The sequence below is a fragment of the Bos taurus genome, chromosome 6, assembly GCF_002263795.3.
Source record: "Bos taurus isolate L1 Dominette 01449 registration number 42190680 breed Hereford chromosome 6, ARS-UCD2.0, whole genome shotgun sequence".
Taxonomy (NCBI): Eukaryota; Metazoa; Chordata; class Mammalia; order Artiodactyla; family Bovidae; genus Bos; species Bos taurus.
The window spans coordinates 102,487,633-102,507,392 of NC_037333.1; the positions used below are offsets into that span (position 1 = coordinate 102,487,633).

At 39.7% G+C, this 19,760-nt stretch overlaps 1 protein-coding gene across 1 annotated transcript; it reads left to right on the forward strand.

Moving 5' to 3' along the window:
- Window positions 1–7,338: 7,338 nt before the first annotated feature.
- On the forward strand, window positions 7,339–14,671 carry DSPP (dentin sialophosphoprotein). The gene is made up of 4 exons (XM_024993784.2): window positions 7,339–7,438; window positions 9,019–9,105; window positions 9,239–10,237; window positions 10,806–14,671. Exons 1-4 carry the CDS (start codon window positions 7,388–7,390, stop codon window positions 13,233–13,235), a joined length of 3,567 nt encoding a protein of 1,188 aa, XP_024849552.1. The 5' UTR covers window positions 7,339–7,387; the 3' UTR covers window positions 13,236–14,671.
- The last annotated feature ends 5,089 nt before the right edge of the window (window positions 14,672–19,760 follow it).

The window sequence follows — 19,760 nt, forward strand, 5'->3', positions numbered from 1 at the left end:
AGAAAGAAAAACACTAATACAGTATACTAACGCATATATATGGAATTTAGAAAGATGGTAACGATAACCCTGTATACGAGACAGCAAAAGAGACACTGATGTATAGAACAGTCTTATGGACTCTGTGGGAGAGGGAGAGGGTGGGATGATATGGGAGAATGGCATTGAAATATGTATAATATCATATATGAGACGAGTCCCCAGTCCAAGTTTGATGCACGATACTGGATGCTTGGGGATGGTGCAATGGGACGACCCAGAGGGATGGTATGGGGAGGGAGGAGGGGGGGAGGGTTCAGGATGGGGAACACATGTATACCTGTGGCTGATTCATTTCGATATATGGCAAAACCAATACAATATTGTAAAGTTAAAAAATAAAATAAAATTTAGAAATAGAAAAAAAATTTTTTAATAAAAAATAAATTAATTTTAAAAATTCTAAAAAAAAAAAAGAACAGAATGACAATCCTAACTGAGGGTTTATAGATAGCTTTTTTAGTTACTAACTTGATGTAGATTTCCAAGCCCAGATCTTAAATTTTAGTTATTTGGTTTCCATAATAAATTAAAGCTTATGTTCCCCTTTGGGGAGGCTTATTAAAACCACGACTTTAACTTCTCAACTCACAGAATTTGAAATGGGTTAATTTTTTTTTCCCCTAATAGCTTCACCGAGGTATAATTGACAGAATAAAATATATGTATTTCAAGTGTATAATTTGATGTTTTGACATATGTACAAACCCATGAAACAATCACCACAATTAAGACAATCAAAAGTATCTATCAAATTTCCTCATGACCCCTTTAAAATCCTTTCTCTGATACTCTGGTTTCTCTTCAGATCATATAAATCTTTTGCCTTTTAAAATCCCTTCTCTCTGCATACCCCACCCCACCCCACATGAAGCTATTGATGTATTTCCTTTCACTGTAGCTTAAAATGTGTGGTAGGAAAAAATTTAAGGTGACCTGCAATGATCCTCACCTTTGTATAATCCTCTCTTCTTTGTGGGAAGAACTTATAAATATGATGAATTACCATTTCCATGATTATGTCTTGTTATATGGCAAAAACGATTTGGCAGATGTAATCAAGTTTACTAATCAGTCGATTTTGAGATAAAGAGGTTATTTTGATGAGATTCTGATGCTGGGAGGGATTGAGGGCAGGAGGAGAAGGGAATGACAGAGGATGAGATGGCTGGATGGCATCACTGACTCGATGGACGTGAGTCTGGGTGAACTCCGGGAGTTGGTGATGGACATGGAGGCCTGGCGTGCTGCGATTCATGGGGTCGCAAAGAGTCGGACACGACTGAGCGACTGAACTGAACTGAACTGAGTGAGCCAAATGAGCCTTCTAAAAGCAGAGGTATACTTGGCAGCTTGTTAGGCAGCAAGAGAAGATGAATACAGATTCTGGCACATGAAAGTGGGATGCCGCCACAAGAAATTCTTAAAATGTGGGAGTGGAATTGGAATCAGGAAGTGGGTAGAGGCTGGTGAAATGGAAATGATAGTAGAAATATTGATGTTAAAGATGCTGCTGGTAAGATCTCAGGATAAAGTGAGAAAGACATTACTGGAATTTGGAGGAAGAGGATTCTAATCATCCTTCTGGCAGAAAACTTAGCAGAATTGTGTCCTTCTGTGGTGTGGAAAGCAGAACTTGTAGAAAACGAACTTGGACATACAAGATTTTTGAGCCAAGTTTGGAAGATGCTACCTGGCTTTTTCTTGCTGCTTATAATATGTGAGAGAAATACATTGAGAGAAGATGTGGTAAAGGGAAAAGAACCAGGACCTGATGGTATTGAAAGGTGTCTGCCTATCCAAATAGCAAAAAATGTTAAAATTAAGAGATTCACTATCAGGAGAGAATGATCTAGAAAAAAGGCTGAGGGTGTGACGCTACAATCCTCCGCTGCAATCTAGGAAGGTTATTAATAACAAAAGATCAGAACACTCACGTTAATTCAAATTAAAAAGTAAAAGAAGGCAGGTTCAGTTCCCTGACCTCGACTGATATCTGTGTGTGAGTGAGGGTGTCATGTTGCTCCCAGGAGTGACTTAAGACTCCTTAAAATTTGGTTAGGCCCTTTAAGCCACTCATACAAACATGCTGTTTAAATAAGGACAAAGTACTTGTTATGAAAACACAGCTTCAAGGCAAATCCCCTTTCCATTCCCTCCACTCCATTTCAACTTTACCGCTTTCCTTATTATAGTTCTATATCTAAATTGTGGCGTTTTCACTGTTGGGTAGTATTAACTTACTTGGTTCACAAAGAACTGGAATATTTTGAACAAGTACACAGAGAGACATAAACTGTCAAGGTTTTCAATGCACAGATTGGAGAACTGGTTTAGGGATTCACCTTCTTTACAGCATACGTTTGGGGTTCAAGAGAATGGCGAGTTCAAGTGCCAAAACTTCTGTAGAATTTAGGTCCGGCTTTCTATGTTGTCCTGCACAACTAGTACAAAGAATTGAGAGATGATGGAGAGCTAGATCCATTGGAGGTATGTACTTCTGCAATCTAGCTACCTTACCATAAGTTTTAGTATTTTGAATATTTATTTTTAAAATTTAGTTTGAATACTAAGTTGATACATTTTAAAACACCTCACATTACAGTTTATTTAGGTCAGAAAGATTTCTTGGGAGTTACTATTTATAGATTGTTAAAGACCCCTTAGGCAACATCAAGGCTGTTGCATGTGGACAGTTTCTTGAATTATAGCACAGAAATGTTAATACCTACCTCAGGAATGATAGGGGTCTTAAATAGGCAGTATATTTACTAAAGAAACCTAGAGTTTTCTTAGATTGCCAACCTTTGGAAGACAAGAAATGTCAGGGTGACAGAGTTTAAGTGGCTCTTTTCAGATACGTTACACTGATGGTCTATATTTAAGATGCAGAACAGCCTTCCAGGAGCTATTTAATTAAGTAAAAGTAAGTCCAGTTCCTTTGGAATCGAATGGCGCTGTGAGCAAATACGTATCAGCAGGTGAAGGAAGTGGGGGAAGTTATTATGTGCCTCATAGACATGGTGACACTTTATAACCCTGTATCAAGGATCCAAACAGTGATTGGTTGAGATAATTATCAAACTGACTTTAAATTTCAGCAGGAACAAAATTGTCATGCAAAAGTCCAGGACAGTGTGCCACTCTCAGTCCTCAAAGAGAAAGATAAGAAATTCTGGATTTTCAAAGTTCCTTTGAAGGCTTTTAAGGTAAGCTGGAGCATCTTCTTTACTCGGAACCAACTGATGCCTTTAGAAAGAAATTCCAGTTTCAGAGAAGCCAATTTGATTTTAAAAAATGAATAACCCTTATGATTAGATTTTTTGCTTCCCTTTGACTTGTTGAATCCAGACTATGTTTTAATAGATAATAGAACATTATGTGGTAAGTGTTGCTAATTCCACCTCGCAAAATATTGTATCACTGAAGAATAAGGCTTTTTTTCATAGCCAGTATGTTAAAATATCAGTTGCTAACAGTCATAAAAAGTATATTAAGATGAAGCACACATTTTATATTTAACATCTTAATATCAGAATGAATGATTTGAATATTTCATACATAATTCACCAAATATCCATTGCTGTTATTTTTATCCACAAAAAAACCATCTTTAAGGACCTTGAATCTAGTTAAAGCCCTTTTTTAAGCTTCATCATTGCAATGTAAAGTGTGATGGGATTTAAGGGAAAAAGAAAGAAAACAATCTCCTTCAAATAGTAACATTTAAATGTTAACTCTATTAAGAAATAAACATGGATTTGGGAATTTGATTTAACACATTGCATGTGTGTGCACGGGCTCAGTCGTGTCTGACTCTTTGCAACTCTGTGGACTGTAGCCCACCAGCGTCCTCCGTCCATGGGATTCTCCAGGCAAGAATACTGGAGTGGGTTGCCATTTCCTTCTCACAGGGATCTTACCGACCCAGGGATCGAACCATGTTTCCTGGGTCTCCTGCACTGGCAAGTGATTTAATAAACTAAATTATTCCAAAGTTTGGCTAATCCAGTCAGTGATAATTTCCATGAGGCCAGGGTTCATATCTGGTCCCAGGGCTCAGTATCTGGCCACATTAGGCCTTCAAACAGTTTTTGAATGAATGAATAAATCTCAATCTACATTTAATTTTTTGGTCCCTGAAAAATCAACCTTTGGCCTAAAAATTATTATTATCATTTTGATAATTGACAGTAGGGTTTTAAAACTAGCTTAAAATCTTCTACTTAGGATATCTGGAGAGTCTACTTCTGCACACACTTTTTCTGTTTCACGATATAATGATAGTTTTGGGAAATAAAAGACATGTTACTTAAAAAATGGCAAACTGAGGTAGAAACTTGGTAATTATCTGCTTCGATTAGTTTTGATAAACATTAGATAACCCAGATATAAATATCTACCAGGTGACTCAGCGGTAAAGAATCTGCCTGAGATGCAGGAGATGCAGGTTCGAACCCTGGGTAAGAAGATACCTCAGAGAAGGAAATGGCTACCCACTCCAATATTCTTGCCTAGAGAATTCCATGAACAGAGGAGCCTGGTGGGCTACAGTTGCAAAGTCGGACACGACCAAGCGACTAACACTTGGACTTTGAAATAGGGCTTCAGTTAAACTTGCTTTTCAAGGTTTTATTAACTTGTTCAAGTTAACTAAGTAAAATCTCACTTTATTGGTGCGAATACATGAAATCGTCTGAAGGGGGTTCACACAATCGCAGAGCCTCCGCTTTCAGGCTGATAAAACTGAGGCCATTTCTATAGTGTCTTTCATGCCTTTTACTTACCTGTGGATACAGTGCAAGGCGCGCTGTGCACAGAGCAACTGTTCCAGAGTAGATCTGAAAGAGAACTAAAGTGGTCAGGTTGATGGACTGCAGTTCAGAAATGGGATACACGTAACTCTGGCCTTCACTATAAGTTCCTTTCAGGAGATCATGTGTCCTCCAAACCATAGTGTAGACTGGTCTTCTGTAAGGTCTATGTAATAACTGTGTTTGGGACTGCAGAGGACCTTATAGCCTCTGCTTACTAAACTGCTGCCCTTTCACATCCATGCCCCAGAGCTCTGCATTATGGTGTCCTCAGGTCTCATCAGCCTCATTTTTAATCTCTAGCATTTTTAAGGAAGTTTAGCTACTTTTGGCTTTCTGCTGAACAGCTCTAAGAGTAGGCACATTTCCCCACCTCCTCAGTAACTCTGAAGCTGGATTTTCTCCTCTGTGAAAAGTGCCAATTCTTCTAAGACAGTTGATATTCATGGAGGCTTTATTATGCTTCCCCTATCAACATTAAATTCAATCTAGGCTAGCTTATGATCTACAGTATTATAATCTCAAAATCCAGTGGAAGTGCATGAAGTAGAAGTAAAATTCGTCCTTCCTTTCTATAGGACTAGCATCATTATGTCAAGAACTATAGTTTGTAGTAAATAGCTATTTACAATTTTGATTCTCATGAACTCAGTATCTATCTCAATGTACACAAAATGTATACTAGACTGATTCTGAAGGTGAATTCTAACAGGAGTGAAGGATTGAGTCTTCAGAAAAACCAGAAGGGAAAGAGACACGTGTACCCCAATGTTCATCGCAGCATTGTTTATAATAGCCAGGACATGGAAGCAACCTAGATGTCCATCAGCAGATGAATGGATAAGAAAGCTATGGTACATATACACAATGGAGTATTACTCAGCCATTAAAAAGAATACATTTGAATCAATTCTAATGAGGTGGATGAAACCGGAGCCTATTATACAGAGTGAAGTAAGCCAGAAGGAAAAATACCAATACAGTATACTAACGCATATATATGGAATTTAGAAAGATGGTAACAATAACCCTGTGTACGAGACAGCAAAAGAGACACTGATGTATAGAACAGTCTTATGGACTCTGTGGGAAAGGGAGAGGGTGGGAAGATTTGGGAGAATGGCATTGAAACATGTAAAATATCATGAATGAAACGAGATGCCAGTCCAGGTTCGATGCACGATACTGGATGCTTGGGGCTGGTGCACTGGGACGACCCAGAGGGATGGTATGGGGAGGGAGGAGGGAGGAGGGTTCAGGATGGGGAGCACATGTATACCTGTGGCGGAATCATTTTGATATTTGGCAAAACTAATACAATTATGTAAAGTTTAAAAATAAAATAAAATTAATTAAAAAAAAAAGAAGTCCCACATAATAATTGCTATCATTTATTAAGAGATGGTTAAATAGCTGGAACGATGCCACACACTGCTTACAGTAGTAAGTGTTTATTTATCCACAGTGTTCACAAAATGGCTTTTGCTATGCTATGTTTTACAATATTGTGATCACCAAGACAGTCTCCTGGACCTCAGGAGCTCTCAGCAGGGCAGAGGAGCATGTAAGTAGATGCCAGCCTACTCAAAAAACAGTGAAAACGGCGGAGTGCCGTCAGTGCAGTATTAAAAGCTTCTTCCAGGTATGAGGAGGAGAGAGACACCAAATAACCTTTTTTTTTTTTTTTTAATTTGGCTGTACCCAGTGGCATTCAGGGTCCTAGTTCCCCAATCAGGTATCGAACCTGTGCCTCCTCATTGGAAGGGAGAGCCTTAAACTCTGGACCATCAGGGAAATCCCACCAAATGTGCTTTGACATGGAGCCAGAGAAAGCTTCTCAGAGACAAATCTTCTGCTAAGATAACTGGGATAATCCTGCAGTGCAGCTATTATTATCCTAGACCAAGGAATCAAATGCTTAAGAAACCTACTTACATTCTTCAAGCTCGCACATCAAGTAACAAAGATAGAATTGGAACCTAGGTCTCTGCATCCAAACTCCATATCCTTTCGTCTGCGTGCTGGCAATTTCTTTTCTGTGCAGTCTAGCGTAGCCCAGACACGTGTGGATTTGGTGTGGGAATCATAAATCCTTCATCTATTAAGCATACTCTTAGCAGAATTAGTTGATCTTTGATGAAAACTATTCAGAAGAGATGTTATTGCCAGCAGGAGCAGCAGCAGGAGAAAGTTATAGTTACGGCTTTTGTAACTGTCTGGCTGTACGCCTTCACGGGAAAAGCACGGGGTTAGGCAGCGCGTCATCGCGCTGAGCGGGATAGTGCCCTCGCGTGTCTGTGACCCCACTCCTGGCGTGCACTGACCACAGACAACTGTATGTACTCAGATGTGTGCTGGAACCCTGAGTCTTGGCAGCTTCTTCTCACGTTGTGTTCATACTCCTTATCTAGGAAAGAGGCACACGCTTAGAGACCAAAATAACACAGTATATGGTTATCATCTTTGCTTTATAAGTAATTTTTCACTGTTCTTTTTTCTTCAATAACAGCCACTGATCAATATTCCTATAGAAAATGAAGATCATTGTATATTTTTGCATTTGGGCAGTAGCATGGGCCATTCCAGTAAGTATGCCTTCCTCAAAAAAACCTTCTTACTTTACTATCTCTCTTAACACACACACATATATGTGTATACACACACACACACACACACACATATATATGTGTGTGCATTTTTTTCTTGAGATCTTACAGATCAGCAGAGCCTAAACTTTTAGATTTGCATGAAAGACTTCATAGGATCTGTTTGGGGTCTCAACAAAACTAAATACGCACTCCAACTCATGCTCCCAGTCTTCTAATTGAAACTCCTGTCTTGTTGGAAGGATTGTTACTTTTAAAATTCATTCAGATTAATTTACATTTAATGCTTAGAAGTTGTGGAGCCTGTCCATCTTTGCTCATAATCTATGAATTTCATTCTAATTATCAATGAAGCCTTGTTTAAAAAGGTTTCAAGAAAGAAAAATAGGAAAAAAAATCATATTTTTTTCAGCAAAGGGAAAACTAATGTTTCACTCAGAAAGTTAAATTTGAAAGATAAACACCAGCAAAGATAAATTAGGGAAATTAAGTCATTTGTGATTTTATTAGCCAGCTGCTACACTTACCATTTTGATATGCTTTCCTCATGGTATTTCTGTAGTTGAGAATTTTCTTAACTGTTTCTCTTGTGCTCCTGAGGGCACAGAAGTAGCATAGACTTGCCTTTGTTTCTGCCCTGGTTTTGGTCAGACCTACTATTCCGGAGGAGCCTGGTAGGCTGCAATCCATGGGGTCGCTAAGTGTCGGACATGACTGAGCGACTTCCTTTCACTTTTCACTTTCATGCATTGGAGAAGGAAATGGCAACCCACTCCAGTGTTCTTGCCTGGAGAATTCCAGGGACGGGGGAGCCTGGTGGGCTGCCGTCTAGGGAGTCACACAGAGTTGGACACAAATGAAGCGACTTAGCAGCAGCAGCAACTATTCTCTTAGGGGTTTTGGCCAGGATTATTCTTAGGGTGGATCTGGTGCTGCTGCAAGAAACTTGTCATACAGAAACACCAAAGGTCTGTCTCCTCACTTTTTCTTCAATGTCATTTTTATTTAAATTTATTTATGTATTGTTTATTTACAGTGTTATATTCATTTCAGGTATGCAGCATAGTGATTCAGTATTTTTACAGATTATACCTTATTAAAAGTTATTACAAGATAATGACTGTAGTTCCCTGTGCTACACAATATATTCTTGTTGCTTGTTTATTTATTTATTTTTTTAGGGAATCTTCTTTCTTTTTTATTTTTTAAATTATGTAAGTGTGAGAACATATTTACAGGCTGTCTCCTCATCTTTAATAAAAGACTATTCACTTTCTAGTGTTGATATAAGTGATCTGGTTAAAACCTTGGTAAACTTGATAATATTATTATGAAAAATATCTATATGCCAAGTTTAAATTCTATGGAATTCATGTAACAAGTCACTTTTCTTTTCTACCCAATTAGATCATACTTTGGCCTTTATGTTATATCTTTTTTTCTTCATTTAGTGATAATATGTGTGTGAGTGTGTCTGTGCACATGTGTGTGAGTGCATGTGTGCACACATGTACACAAAATAAGAATATTTTCAATTTCCAGTATTTTCACTTTGGTAGGTTCCTCAAATCAAGCCGTTGGAGAGACATGCTGTTGACAAATCGGTGAACGTAAATCTTCTAGCAAAATCAAAAGTGCCAATACAGGTATAAGATGTAAAATGTATTTCTAAACTCTTTTAGATCCCATTAACTTCCAGAAAATCGATGCTCATCTTTTCAGTTTGCTTTACTTTAAGATGATATCCACAACTTAATTTGAATTGTCTCTCTTTTTCAGGATGCATTAAATGACAATAATACCACTAAAGAAAGTGGTGGCCTCATGCATGAAAATGAACGAGGAAGGCAACAGGATATCCAAGATGGTTACAAAGGAGACAGAAATGGTTCTGAGTGGGCAGAGCTGGGAGGGAAAAGTTCTTCTACAGGTTCCATGTTAGCAAACGAAAAGGGGAATACAGAGGATCTAAAGGGGGGCACAGGAAAACCAGAAACATATGACCATGATGGGATGCAAGGACAAGAAGAGAGCATCACTGCAAATGGCCTCAGGGGACAAGTAAGCATCGTCCACGATGCTGGAGTGGCAAATGGGAGCCATATTGATGGGATTGCTGAGAACAATTCCCAAAACGCAGGTGTTGGAAATACAAGTCAAAGTGAGGACGCCACTGTTGTCCAAGAAGATGGACATCAAGTAGCTGGAAGCAGTAACAGTACAGGTCAGGAGGCTGAAATCAATGGGGATTCCTGTAGAAATGGGGCTGACACAAGTGAAACAACACCTCAGAGAGAAGACGAGAGAAATGGGAATGAGGAGGTAGGGGTATTGCCAGTGGGGAGTGGAGCTGGAAATGGAGAAGATGTTGGTTTGGATAATTTTGAAGGAAGTCCTAGTGGGAATGGAGCAGATGAAGATGAAGACAAGGGCTCTGGTGATGGTGAAGGTGAAGAAATAGGGAATGGAGAAAAGGGTAGTGATACCAGCAAGGGCCAGGAGGGTCAATCTCACGGAGAAGAGGATGATGAGGACAATAGCTTAGGTCAAAATTCAGTTAGTAGTGAAGATGATGGCCCAGGGGACAAAGAAGACTCCCATGTCATTGATGGAGACAACATTTCCAAGAGTGAGGAAGATTCTGCAGGTATTCCAGAAGACAATGGTAGCCAGAAAACAGAGGACACTCAAAAACCCAGTCACAGAGAGAACAAAGCTGTGGAAAATAGACTCACTGAAAAGTCACAGCCAACTGCTATTGGGAAGAACCAAGATAAGGTTAGCTTGTGAAGCTGATTTCTTTCAATGGCAGTTTAACTCCCCCACTTCCTTTCATGATGGTGTGTGTGCATGCTCAGTCACTCAGTCGTGTTCAACTCTTTGCAACCCCATAGACTGTAGCCTGTCAGACTGCTCTGCCCGTGATGGTAGCACAAAAATAAATCATGATGAACAGTCATGTATTTTTGCACCTTGATTTAGGACTGGACTATTTAATGGGGGAAGCTAGAGTCCTTACTAGACATTGCTATGGAACAATTTTAAAAAGTTGAAATTTCTGAAGATTTGGTTACAGTTCTTCAAAAACCTTATGCTAAATAATTAATGCATCATGTAACTGTTTACAAAAGTTCCTACTGGATAAAAACATGAATGGGATGGTCTATAATCTAAACACTAGAGTACTTTCAAGTACAATAAAGCACATTTTCACAGACAGGTGTTTCTGAGGTACTGGAATCCAAACTCCTGTTCTCTGGCCAATTTCCCCAGTCTTCCTCAGACCAATGCAACTTTGCAGCATAACATTCACTAATTAATCATTCTTTTCTCCATCTTTCCATAGGGAATGGAAATGGAAAGTCCCAGCAGTGGCCACAGAAACAATGTTACCAAAGAAGCTGGGAAAGTGAATGAAGATAAAGAGAGTAAAGGCCAACATGGAATGATTGTGGGCAAAGGAAATGTCAAGACGCAAGGAGAGATTGACATTATACAAGGAGCTGGCCAGAAACTGGAGTCTGGAAACAAGCTTGGACCCAGCCAAGTACATAGTGACAGTAACAGTGATGGGCATGACAGCTATGAATTTGACGATGAATCCATGCAAGGAGATGATCCCAACAGCAGTGATGAGTCTAATGGCAGTGATGATGCCAATTCTGAAGGTGATAATAATCACAGTAGCCGAGGAGATGCTTCTTATAACTCTGATGAATCAAATGACAATGGCAATGACAGTGGCTCAAAAGGAGATGATGATGGTAGTGATAACACATCAGATGCTAATGATAATGGTAGTGATGGCAATGATGACAATGGAGGTGATGACAGTGGCAAATCAGGCAACAGCAAAGATAAATCAGACAGCAGTGACAGCAGTGACAGTAGTGACAGTGACAGCAGTGACAGCAGTGAAAGTGACAGTAAATCAGACAGTGACAGTAGTGACAGCAGTGACAGTGACAGTAAATCAGACAACGACAGTAGTGACAGCAGTGACAGTGACAGTAAATCAGATAGTGACAGTAGTGATAGCAGTGACAGCAAATCAGACAGTAGTGACAGCAGTGACAGTGACAGCAGTGACAGCAGTGACAGCAAATCAGACAGTAGTGACAGCAGTGACAGCAGCGATAGTGACAGCAGTGACAGCAGTGATAGTAGTGACAGCAGTGACAGCAGTGACAGTGACAGTAAATCAGATAGTGACAGTAGTGATAGCAGTGATAGCAAATCAGACAGTAGTGACAGCAGTGACAGTGACAGCAGTGACAGCAGTGATAGCAAATCAGACAGTAGTGACAGCAGTGACAGCAGCGATAGTGACAGCAGTGACAGCAGTGACAGTAGTGACAGTGACAGCAGTGACAGCAGTGACAGTGACAGTAAATCAGATAGTGACAGCAGTGACAGCAGTGATAGCAAATCAGACAGTAGTGACAGCAGTGACAGTGACAGCAGTGATAGCAAATCAGACAGTAGTGATAGCAGTGACAGTGATAGTAAATCAGACAGTGACAGCAGTGACAGCAGTGATAGCAAATCAGACAGTAGTGACAGCAGTGACAGCAGCGATAGTGACAGCAGTGACAGCAGTGATAGTAGTGACAGCAGTGACAGCAAATCAGACAGTAGTGACAGTAGTGACAGCAGTGATAGTGACAGCAGTGATAGTGACAGCAGTGATAGTAGTGACAGCAGTGACAGTGACAGTAAATCAGACAGTGACAGCAGCGACAGTAGTGATAGCAAATCAGACAGCAGTGACAGCAGTGACAGTAGTAACAGCAGTGATAGTAGCGACAGCAGTGACAGTAGCGACAGCAGTGACAGCAGTGATAGCAGTGACAGCAAATCAGACAGTAGTGACAGTAGTGACAGCAGTGACAGTAGCAATAGCAGCGACAGTGACAGTAAATCAGACAGTGACAGTAGTGACAGCAGTGACAGCAGCGATAGTAGTGACAGCAGTGACAGCAAGTCAGACAGTAGTGACAGCAGTGATAGTGACAGCAGTGACAGCAGTGATAGTAGTGACAGCAGTGACAGCAGCAATAGCAGCGACAGTGACAGTAAATCAGACAGTGACAGTAGTAACAGCAGTGATAGTAGCGACAGTAGTGACAGCAAGTCAGACAGCAGTGACAGCAGTGACAGCAGTGATAGCAAATCAGACAGTAGTGACAGCAGTGATAGTGACAGTAAATCAGACAGTGACAGCAGCGACAGCAGTGACAGCAGTGACAGTGACAGTAGTGACAGCAGTGACAGCAGTGATAGTGACAGCAGCGATAGCAGTGATAGTGACAGTAAGTCAGACAGTGACAGCAGCGACAGCAGCAACAGCAGTGATAGCAGTGACAGCAGTGATAGCGACACTAAATCTGACAGTGACAGCAGCGACAGCAGTGACAGTGACAGTAGTGACAGCAGTGACAGTAGTGACAGCAGTGACAGCAGTGACAGCAGCGATAGTGACAGCAGCAATAGCAGTGATAGTGACAGTAAGTCAGACAGTGACAGCAGCGACAGCAGCGACAGTGACAGTAGTGACAGCAGCGATAGTGACAGCAGTGACAGCAGTGACAGTGACAGCAGTGACAGCAGTGACAGCAATGATAGCAACACTAAATCCGACAGTGACAGCAGTGACAGCAGCGACAGCAGTGACAGCAAGAGCAAGTCTGGTAATGGCAACCACAATGGAGGTAGCAGCGACAGTGACAGTGACAGTGAAGGCAGTGACAGTAATCACTCAACAAGTGATGATTAGAACTAAAGAAAACCCCACAAGATGCCTTTTGTGAAAAGTGTGGTGAGTAATTGATAGGAAATACAGATTTCCAGGAAAGTAAAGAAGGGGGAGGAATAAAGAGAAGACCTATGTAAAGATCCATACATCTACAGACACAAGGAAAGAGTCAAGTTGTCGGATTCAGGACCGGGTCCCAACACCCTCAGAGAGAGAATCTGTGTACATGCATGTTAAATATATTTTGAAAAGATTTTGTTAAAACTGTAAATGCAAGGAAAGAAGAATAATTAAAATGTTCTTTACACAGAAACCTCAAGTAATCACATACTAATAACTTCAATTTAAATGCCAAGTGCTTTAGAAAATGTATTAGCACGCAAACACATCTTATAAATAACCAGTGGCATTAGCCTAATCTTGCAGTAATTATATCTATATTCTACGTAGATGGTCTGCTTGCTGCTGAGTAAAAGATGCTCTCATCATGATCTCCAGCTTGGCTACGATTCATTTGCTTGTTCTAAGGAAGAAATATATTGCAACATAAAAAAAAATCACAGCAACCATTTAATTTACCCAAACCATGGGAATAATCTTTGTAATTAGTGAGTAGAGTAACTACAAATTATGGAAATTCTGAAGAGTTCTAGAGAGAAAAGGATTTAGAGGCTCGTTTAAACAGCAAAATCTTACATATAAGATCACATTCCTGCAAAGCACTGCTGGAAATGTAGCATAAAGTTCGTAAAATTATTGATGAAACTGAGGCAGTACTTAGAACATGCCTTGCCTCAAGTTGCCACTCTCCAACTATTAATAAATAAACGAATTCATGAATGAAGGGCTCTTGGAGGGTGTGCACTTTTTGAACTCTGTTCAGAACTCTGCTAAGAGGATTTAGTTGTCTTCCTCAATCTCGGGCTTGCCTAGTGGATCAGCTGGTAAAGAATCCGCCTGCAATGCAGGAGATCTGGGATTTGATCCCTGGGTTGGGAAGATCCACTGGAGAAGGGAATGGCTACCCACTCCAGTAATCTGGCCTGGAGAATTCCATGGACTGTTACAGTACCTGGGGTCGCAAAGAGTCGGACAAGATTGAGCAACTTTCACTTTTACTTTCCTCCATCTCACCAAGTCAAACCTTCTTCATATTTGCTTTTAAATCCCCGTAGATGAAAAATCCCAAATCAGACCCTGAAGACTCCCTATTAATCTCTTTAATAAAGCCAACAGTTGGTCTGTAAACTGCTCACTTTGTTAAAATCTGAGACTCATTTGTTGTTGTTCAGCTGCTCAGTCATGTCCAACTCTTTGCAACCCCATGGACTGCAGCTCACCAGGCTTCCCTGCCCTTCACCATCTCCCAGAGTTCGCTCAAACTCATGTCCATTGAGTGGGTGATGCCACCCAACCATCTCATCCTCTGCCGTCCCCTTCTCCTCCTGACTTTAATATCTCCCAGCATCAGGGTCTTTTCCAATGAGTCAGTTCTTTGTATGTGTGGCCAAAGTATTGGAGTTTCAGCTTCAGCATCCATCCTTCCAATGGAATATTAAGGATTGATTTCCTTTAGGATTGACTGGTTAGATCTCCTAGCTATCCAAGGGACTCTCAAGAGTCTTCTCCAGCACCACAGTTCGAAGGCATCAATTCTTCAGTGCTCAGCCTTTTTTATTGTCCAGCTCTCACATCCATACGTGACTACTGGAAAAACCATAGAATTGACTATATGGACTTTTATAGGCAAAGTAATGTCTCTGTTTTTTAATATGCTGTCTAGGATTGTCATTGCTTTTCTTCCAAGGAACAAGCATCTTTTGACTTCATTGCCGCAGCCACCATCTGCAATAATTTTTGGAGCCCAAGAAAATAAAGTCTGTCACTGTTTCCATTGTTTCCCCATCCATTTGCCATGAAGTGATGGGACCGGATGCTATGATCTTCGTTTTTTGAATGTTGAGTTTTAAGCCAGCTTTTTCACTTTCCTCATTCACTTTCAACAAAAGGCTCTTTAACTCCTCCCCACTTTCTGCCATAAGGGTAGTGTCATCTGCATATCTGAGGTTACTGATATTTCTTGCAGCAATCTTGATTCCAACTTGTGCTTCATCTAGCCTGGCCTTTTGCATGAGGTACTCTGCATGTAAGTTAAATAAGCAGGGTGACAATACACAGCCTTTACATACTCCTTTCCTGATTTGGAACCAGTCTGTTGTTTCATGTCTGGTTCTAACTGTTGCTTCTTGACCTGCATACAGATTTCTCAGGAGGCAGGAAAAGTGATCTGGTATTCCCATCTCTTTAAGAATTTCCCACAGTTTGCTGTGATCCACACAGTCAAAGGCTTTAGTGTAGTCAATGAAGCAGAAGTAGATGTTTTTCTGGAATTCCCTAGCTTTTTCTATGATCCAACGGCTGTTGGCAATTTGATCTCTGGTTCCTCTGCTTTTTTAATCCAGCTTGTACATGGGAAGTTCTCTCTTCATACACTGTTGAAGCCTAGCTTGAATGATTTTGAGCAGCACTTTGCTAGTATATGAAATGAGTCAATTGTGCGGTAGTCTGAATATTCTTTGGTACATTCAACTAAAATCTGAGCGTGATTTGCATGAATGAGGGCACTTCTTAGTTTTGAGATGAAGTCCCAACCCTAGAACATGAGGATCTTAAAGATGTGTGAGACTAGAGTGTGATGTTTAACAGGCTGATATAATTTATCACCCAAACTAGGACACCCTTGAAAGTGAAAGGGCGGCTATGAATAACTACTTGGGGAAAGGAGGTATAGAATTGGCTTGTCTGGGACTCTGGAAGATATAACGACCATAACCATAAACCTTAGTGTATTATTCAAGATTTAGTAGTGATGATTTGTAAGTTCCCTCTTTTTCCACTTTGGTAATCATTTTGTATTTGTTCTAATTCAAAGGTAAAATTCTATATGGCAAAGTTTTGAATGCAGCTTCTTTAATTTTAATTTTCAACCAGTCATTAGTTGACAATTTATTTTCTACTACTAGGCATATTTTACACAAAGAGTTTCAGTAGGGTTTTTTTTCCTCCTTCCTTTATGCAAGATTTTCTTAGTTAAGAGATCAATATTGCAAGTAATAATGCTGATGGCTTTAAAAATTTGGCTATTAATATACTACTTTGTAACTCATAATACTGTAAAATTTCAGATTTCTACTATATTATAGTCATGGAAATGACTCCAAACTTCTTCCCTTAAACTATGCTCTAGATTTTTAACTCTTTTAGGCTTCAGGATTTTTTGTTTTCCCAATTTGTAAATTGTGGCTTCTAGTAACTGTCCTACCTATTTCAAAATGTTGTCATGGGCATTAGGTCAGGCAATGAATATGAAACTCTTTGTAAATTATATGATATACAAATGAGAGAAAATGAATTTTGGTGCTATAATAAACATCTGTTTGTATGACTTAATCTTAATGAGTTTGTGAGTACTTACTTCCTCTATCGTATATATATATTTTCTTCATTGTGTTTATTTTTTTATTTTATTTAACTTTACAATATTGTATTGGTTTTGCCATATATCAAAATGAATCTGCCACAGGTATACATGTGTTCCCCATCCTGAACCCTCCTCCCTCCTCCCTCCCCATACCATCCCTCTGGGTCGTCCCAGTGCACCAGCCCCAAGCATCCAGTATTGTGCATCGAACCTGGACTGGGGACTCGTTTCATATATGATATTATACATATTTCAATGCCATTCTCCCATATCATCCCACCTCTCCCTCTCCCACAGAGTCCAAAAGACTGTTCTATACATCAGTGTCTCTTTTGCTGTCTCGTACACAGGGTTATTGTTACCATCTTTCTAAATTCCACATATATGCGTTAGTATACTGTATTGGTGTTTTTCTTTCTGGCTTACTTCACTCTGTATAATAGGCTCTGGTTTCATCCACCTCATTAGAACTGATTCAAATGTATTCTTTTTAATGGCCGAGTAATACTCCATTGTGTATATGTACCACAGCTTTCTTATCCATTCATCTGCTGATGGACATCTAGGTTGCTTCCATGTCCTGGCTATTATAAACAGTGCTGCGATGAACATTGGGGTACACGTGTCTCTTTCCCTTCTGGTTTCCTCAGTGTGTATGCCCAGCAGTGGGATTGCTGGATCATAAGGCAGTTCTATTTCCAGTTTTTTAAGGAATCTTCACACTGTTCTCCATAGTGGCTGTACTAGTTTGCATTCCCACCAATAGAGTAAGAGGCTTCCCTTTTCTCCACACCCTCTCCAGCATTTATTGCTTGTAGACTTTTGGATCGCAGCCATTCTGACTGGCGTGAAATGGTACCTCATAGTGGTTTTGATTTGCATTTCTCTGATAATGCGTGATGTTGAGCATCTTTTCATGTGTTTGTTAGCCACCTGTATGTCTTCTATGGAGAAATGTCTATTTAGTTCTTTGGCCCATTTTTTGATTGGGTCATTTATTTTTCTGGAATTGAGCTGTAGGAGTTGCTTGTATATTTTTGAGATTAGTTGTTTGTCGGTTGCTTCATTTGCTATTATTTTCTCCCATTCTGAAGGCTGTCTTTTCACCTTGCTTATAGTTTCCTTTGTTGTGCAGAAGCTTTTAAGTTTGACTAGGTCCCATTTGTTTATTTTTGCTTTTATTTCCAATATTCTGGGAGGTGGGTCCTAGAGGATCCTGCTGTGATTTATGTCGGAGAGTGTTTTGCCTATGTTCTTCTCTAGGAGTTTTATAGTTTCTGGTCTTACATTTATATCTTTAATCCATTTTGAGTTTATTTTTGTGTATGGTGTTAGAAAATGCTCTAGTTTCATTCTTTTACAAGTGGTTGACAGTTTTTCCAGCACCACTTGTTAAAGAGATTGTCTTTAATCCATTGTATATTCTTGCCTCCTTTGTCAAAGATAAGGTGTCCATATGTGCGTGGATTTATCTCTGGGCTTTCTATTTTGTTCCATTGATCTATATTTCTGTTCTCTATCATATTTTTAAAAATTAGTTTTGTTTTTTTTTTTTCAGTCCACCTCGAGGCTTGTAGGATTTCAATTTCCATCCAGGGACTAAATGTGGGCCCAAGCAGTGAAAGCACCAAGTCCTAACAATTGAACAGCCAGGGAATTCCTAAAATTAATTGAAAAATTAATGTATATATATATACACACACAAAATAAAAATTTAAAACACAATGAAAAGGTATACAAAAATATGATGCTCTGAAGATTTGATGTTTTTGAAATGTGGTGTTGGAGAAGACTCTTGAGAGTCTCTTGTACTGCAAGGAGATCCAACCAGTCTATCCTAAAGGAAATCAGTACTGAATATTCATTGGAAGGACTGATGCTAAAGCTGAAACTCCAATACTTTGGCCACCTGATGCACAGAACTGATTCACTAGAAAGACCCTGATGCTGGGAAAAATTGAAGGTGGGAGGAGAAGGGGACGAGAGAGGATGAGATGGTTGGATGGCATCACCAACTCGATGGATATGAGTTTGAGTAAGCTCCAGGAATTGGTGATGGACAGGGAAGCCTGGTGTGCTGCAGTCCACGGGGGTCACAGAGTTGGACATGACTGAGCGACTGAACTGACTATCATTCCAGACTCCCCGTCTTCTATTTTTCTTCCCTAAAGACAATTCCCATTACTACAATTAATATCTCGTGGAGCTTTTCATAAATATTCTATGCACATATAAACAGGTATATCCCCCTTTTAAAAACACGTGGAAGTCTACCACACATGATAGGTTTAACTTACTCTTTTTGAATATGGGTTCATTACACACAGACTGACATTCTTTTCACAGCCGTTTTGTGTTTCATTTTATGAAATGTCTTAGGTATTTCACCTATCCCTATTTTTCTGTCACCCTTTATTTCTAGTTGAGAAACTTTGCAGGTGTCACCTGAGTCAAGCTGGATAAATTTCCAGCCAGTTCTTATAAAGAGTTTACTTTAAAAGGTGTTTCTGGTCTGGGTGTTGGGGTGGATGTTGTTCTGAATCTACGGCCAATGTCAGAAATCAGGAAGTAAGACTATGGTCCTGATTTTCCTCTGTAATCATGTCTACTTTGACCTCCATTTGTGTTCCAGGTAAAAATGAAGAAGACACTCCCAGAGAATGGCTCAAGAGTAGATCCTTTTAACACAAGAAATCTGGTATTAGAAAATAAAATTGCTTTTAGGTTACTCTCTGGGTTAAAGATTAATGAACTATCTGCTAATTATTGCCCATCAGAGCCTTATTTTTTTTTAAACTGCAGGTTGCCACTCGTTTAGTCGATCATGATATCATGAGTAACACTTTGCAAAATGAAAGAAGAAGAAAGAAAAACCTTTAGTGCACAATGTGTAGTGTTCTGTGAAACGATGTTGTTTGTCTCTGTGTACTCACATACACAAATATGTTTAAATATGCGTATGCTGTTGGTTGCAGTAAAAAAAGGTGCAAAAGTCATTGGTTTGGAAAAGTGTTATAAAACATTATTACTGCTAGTAATCATTATGGGCTTACTTTTCTTTCTTT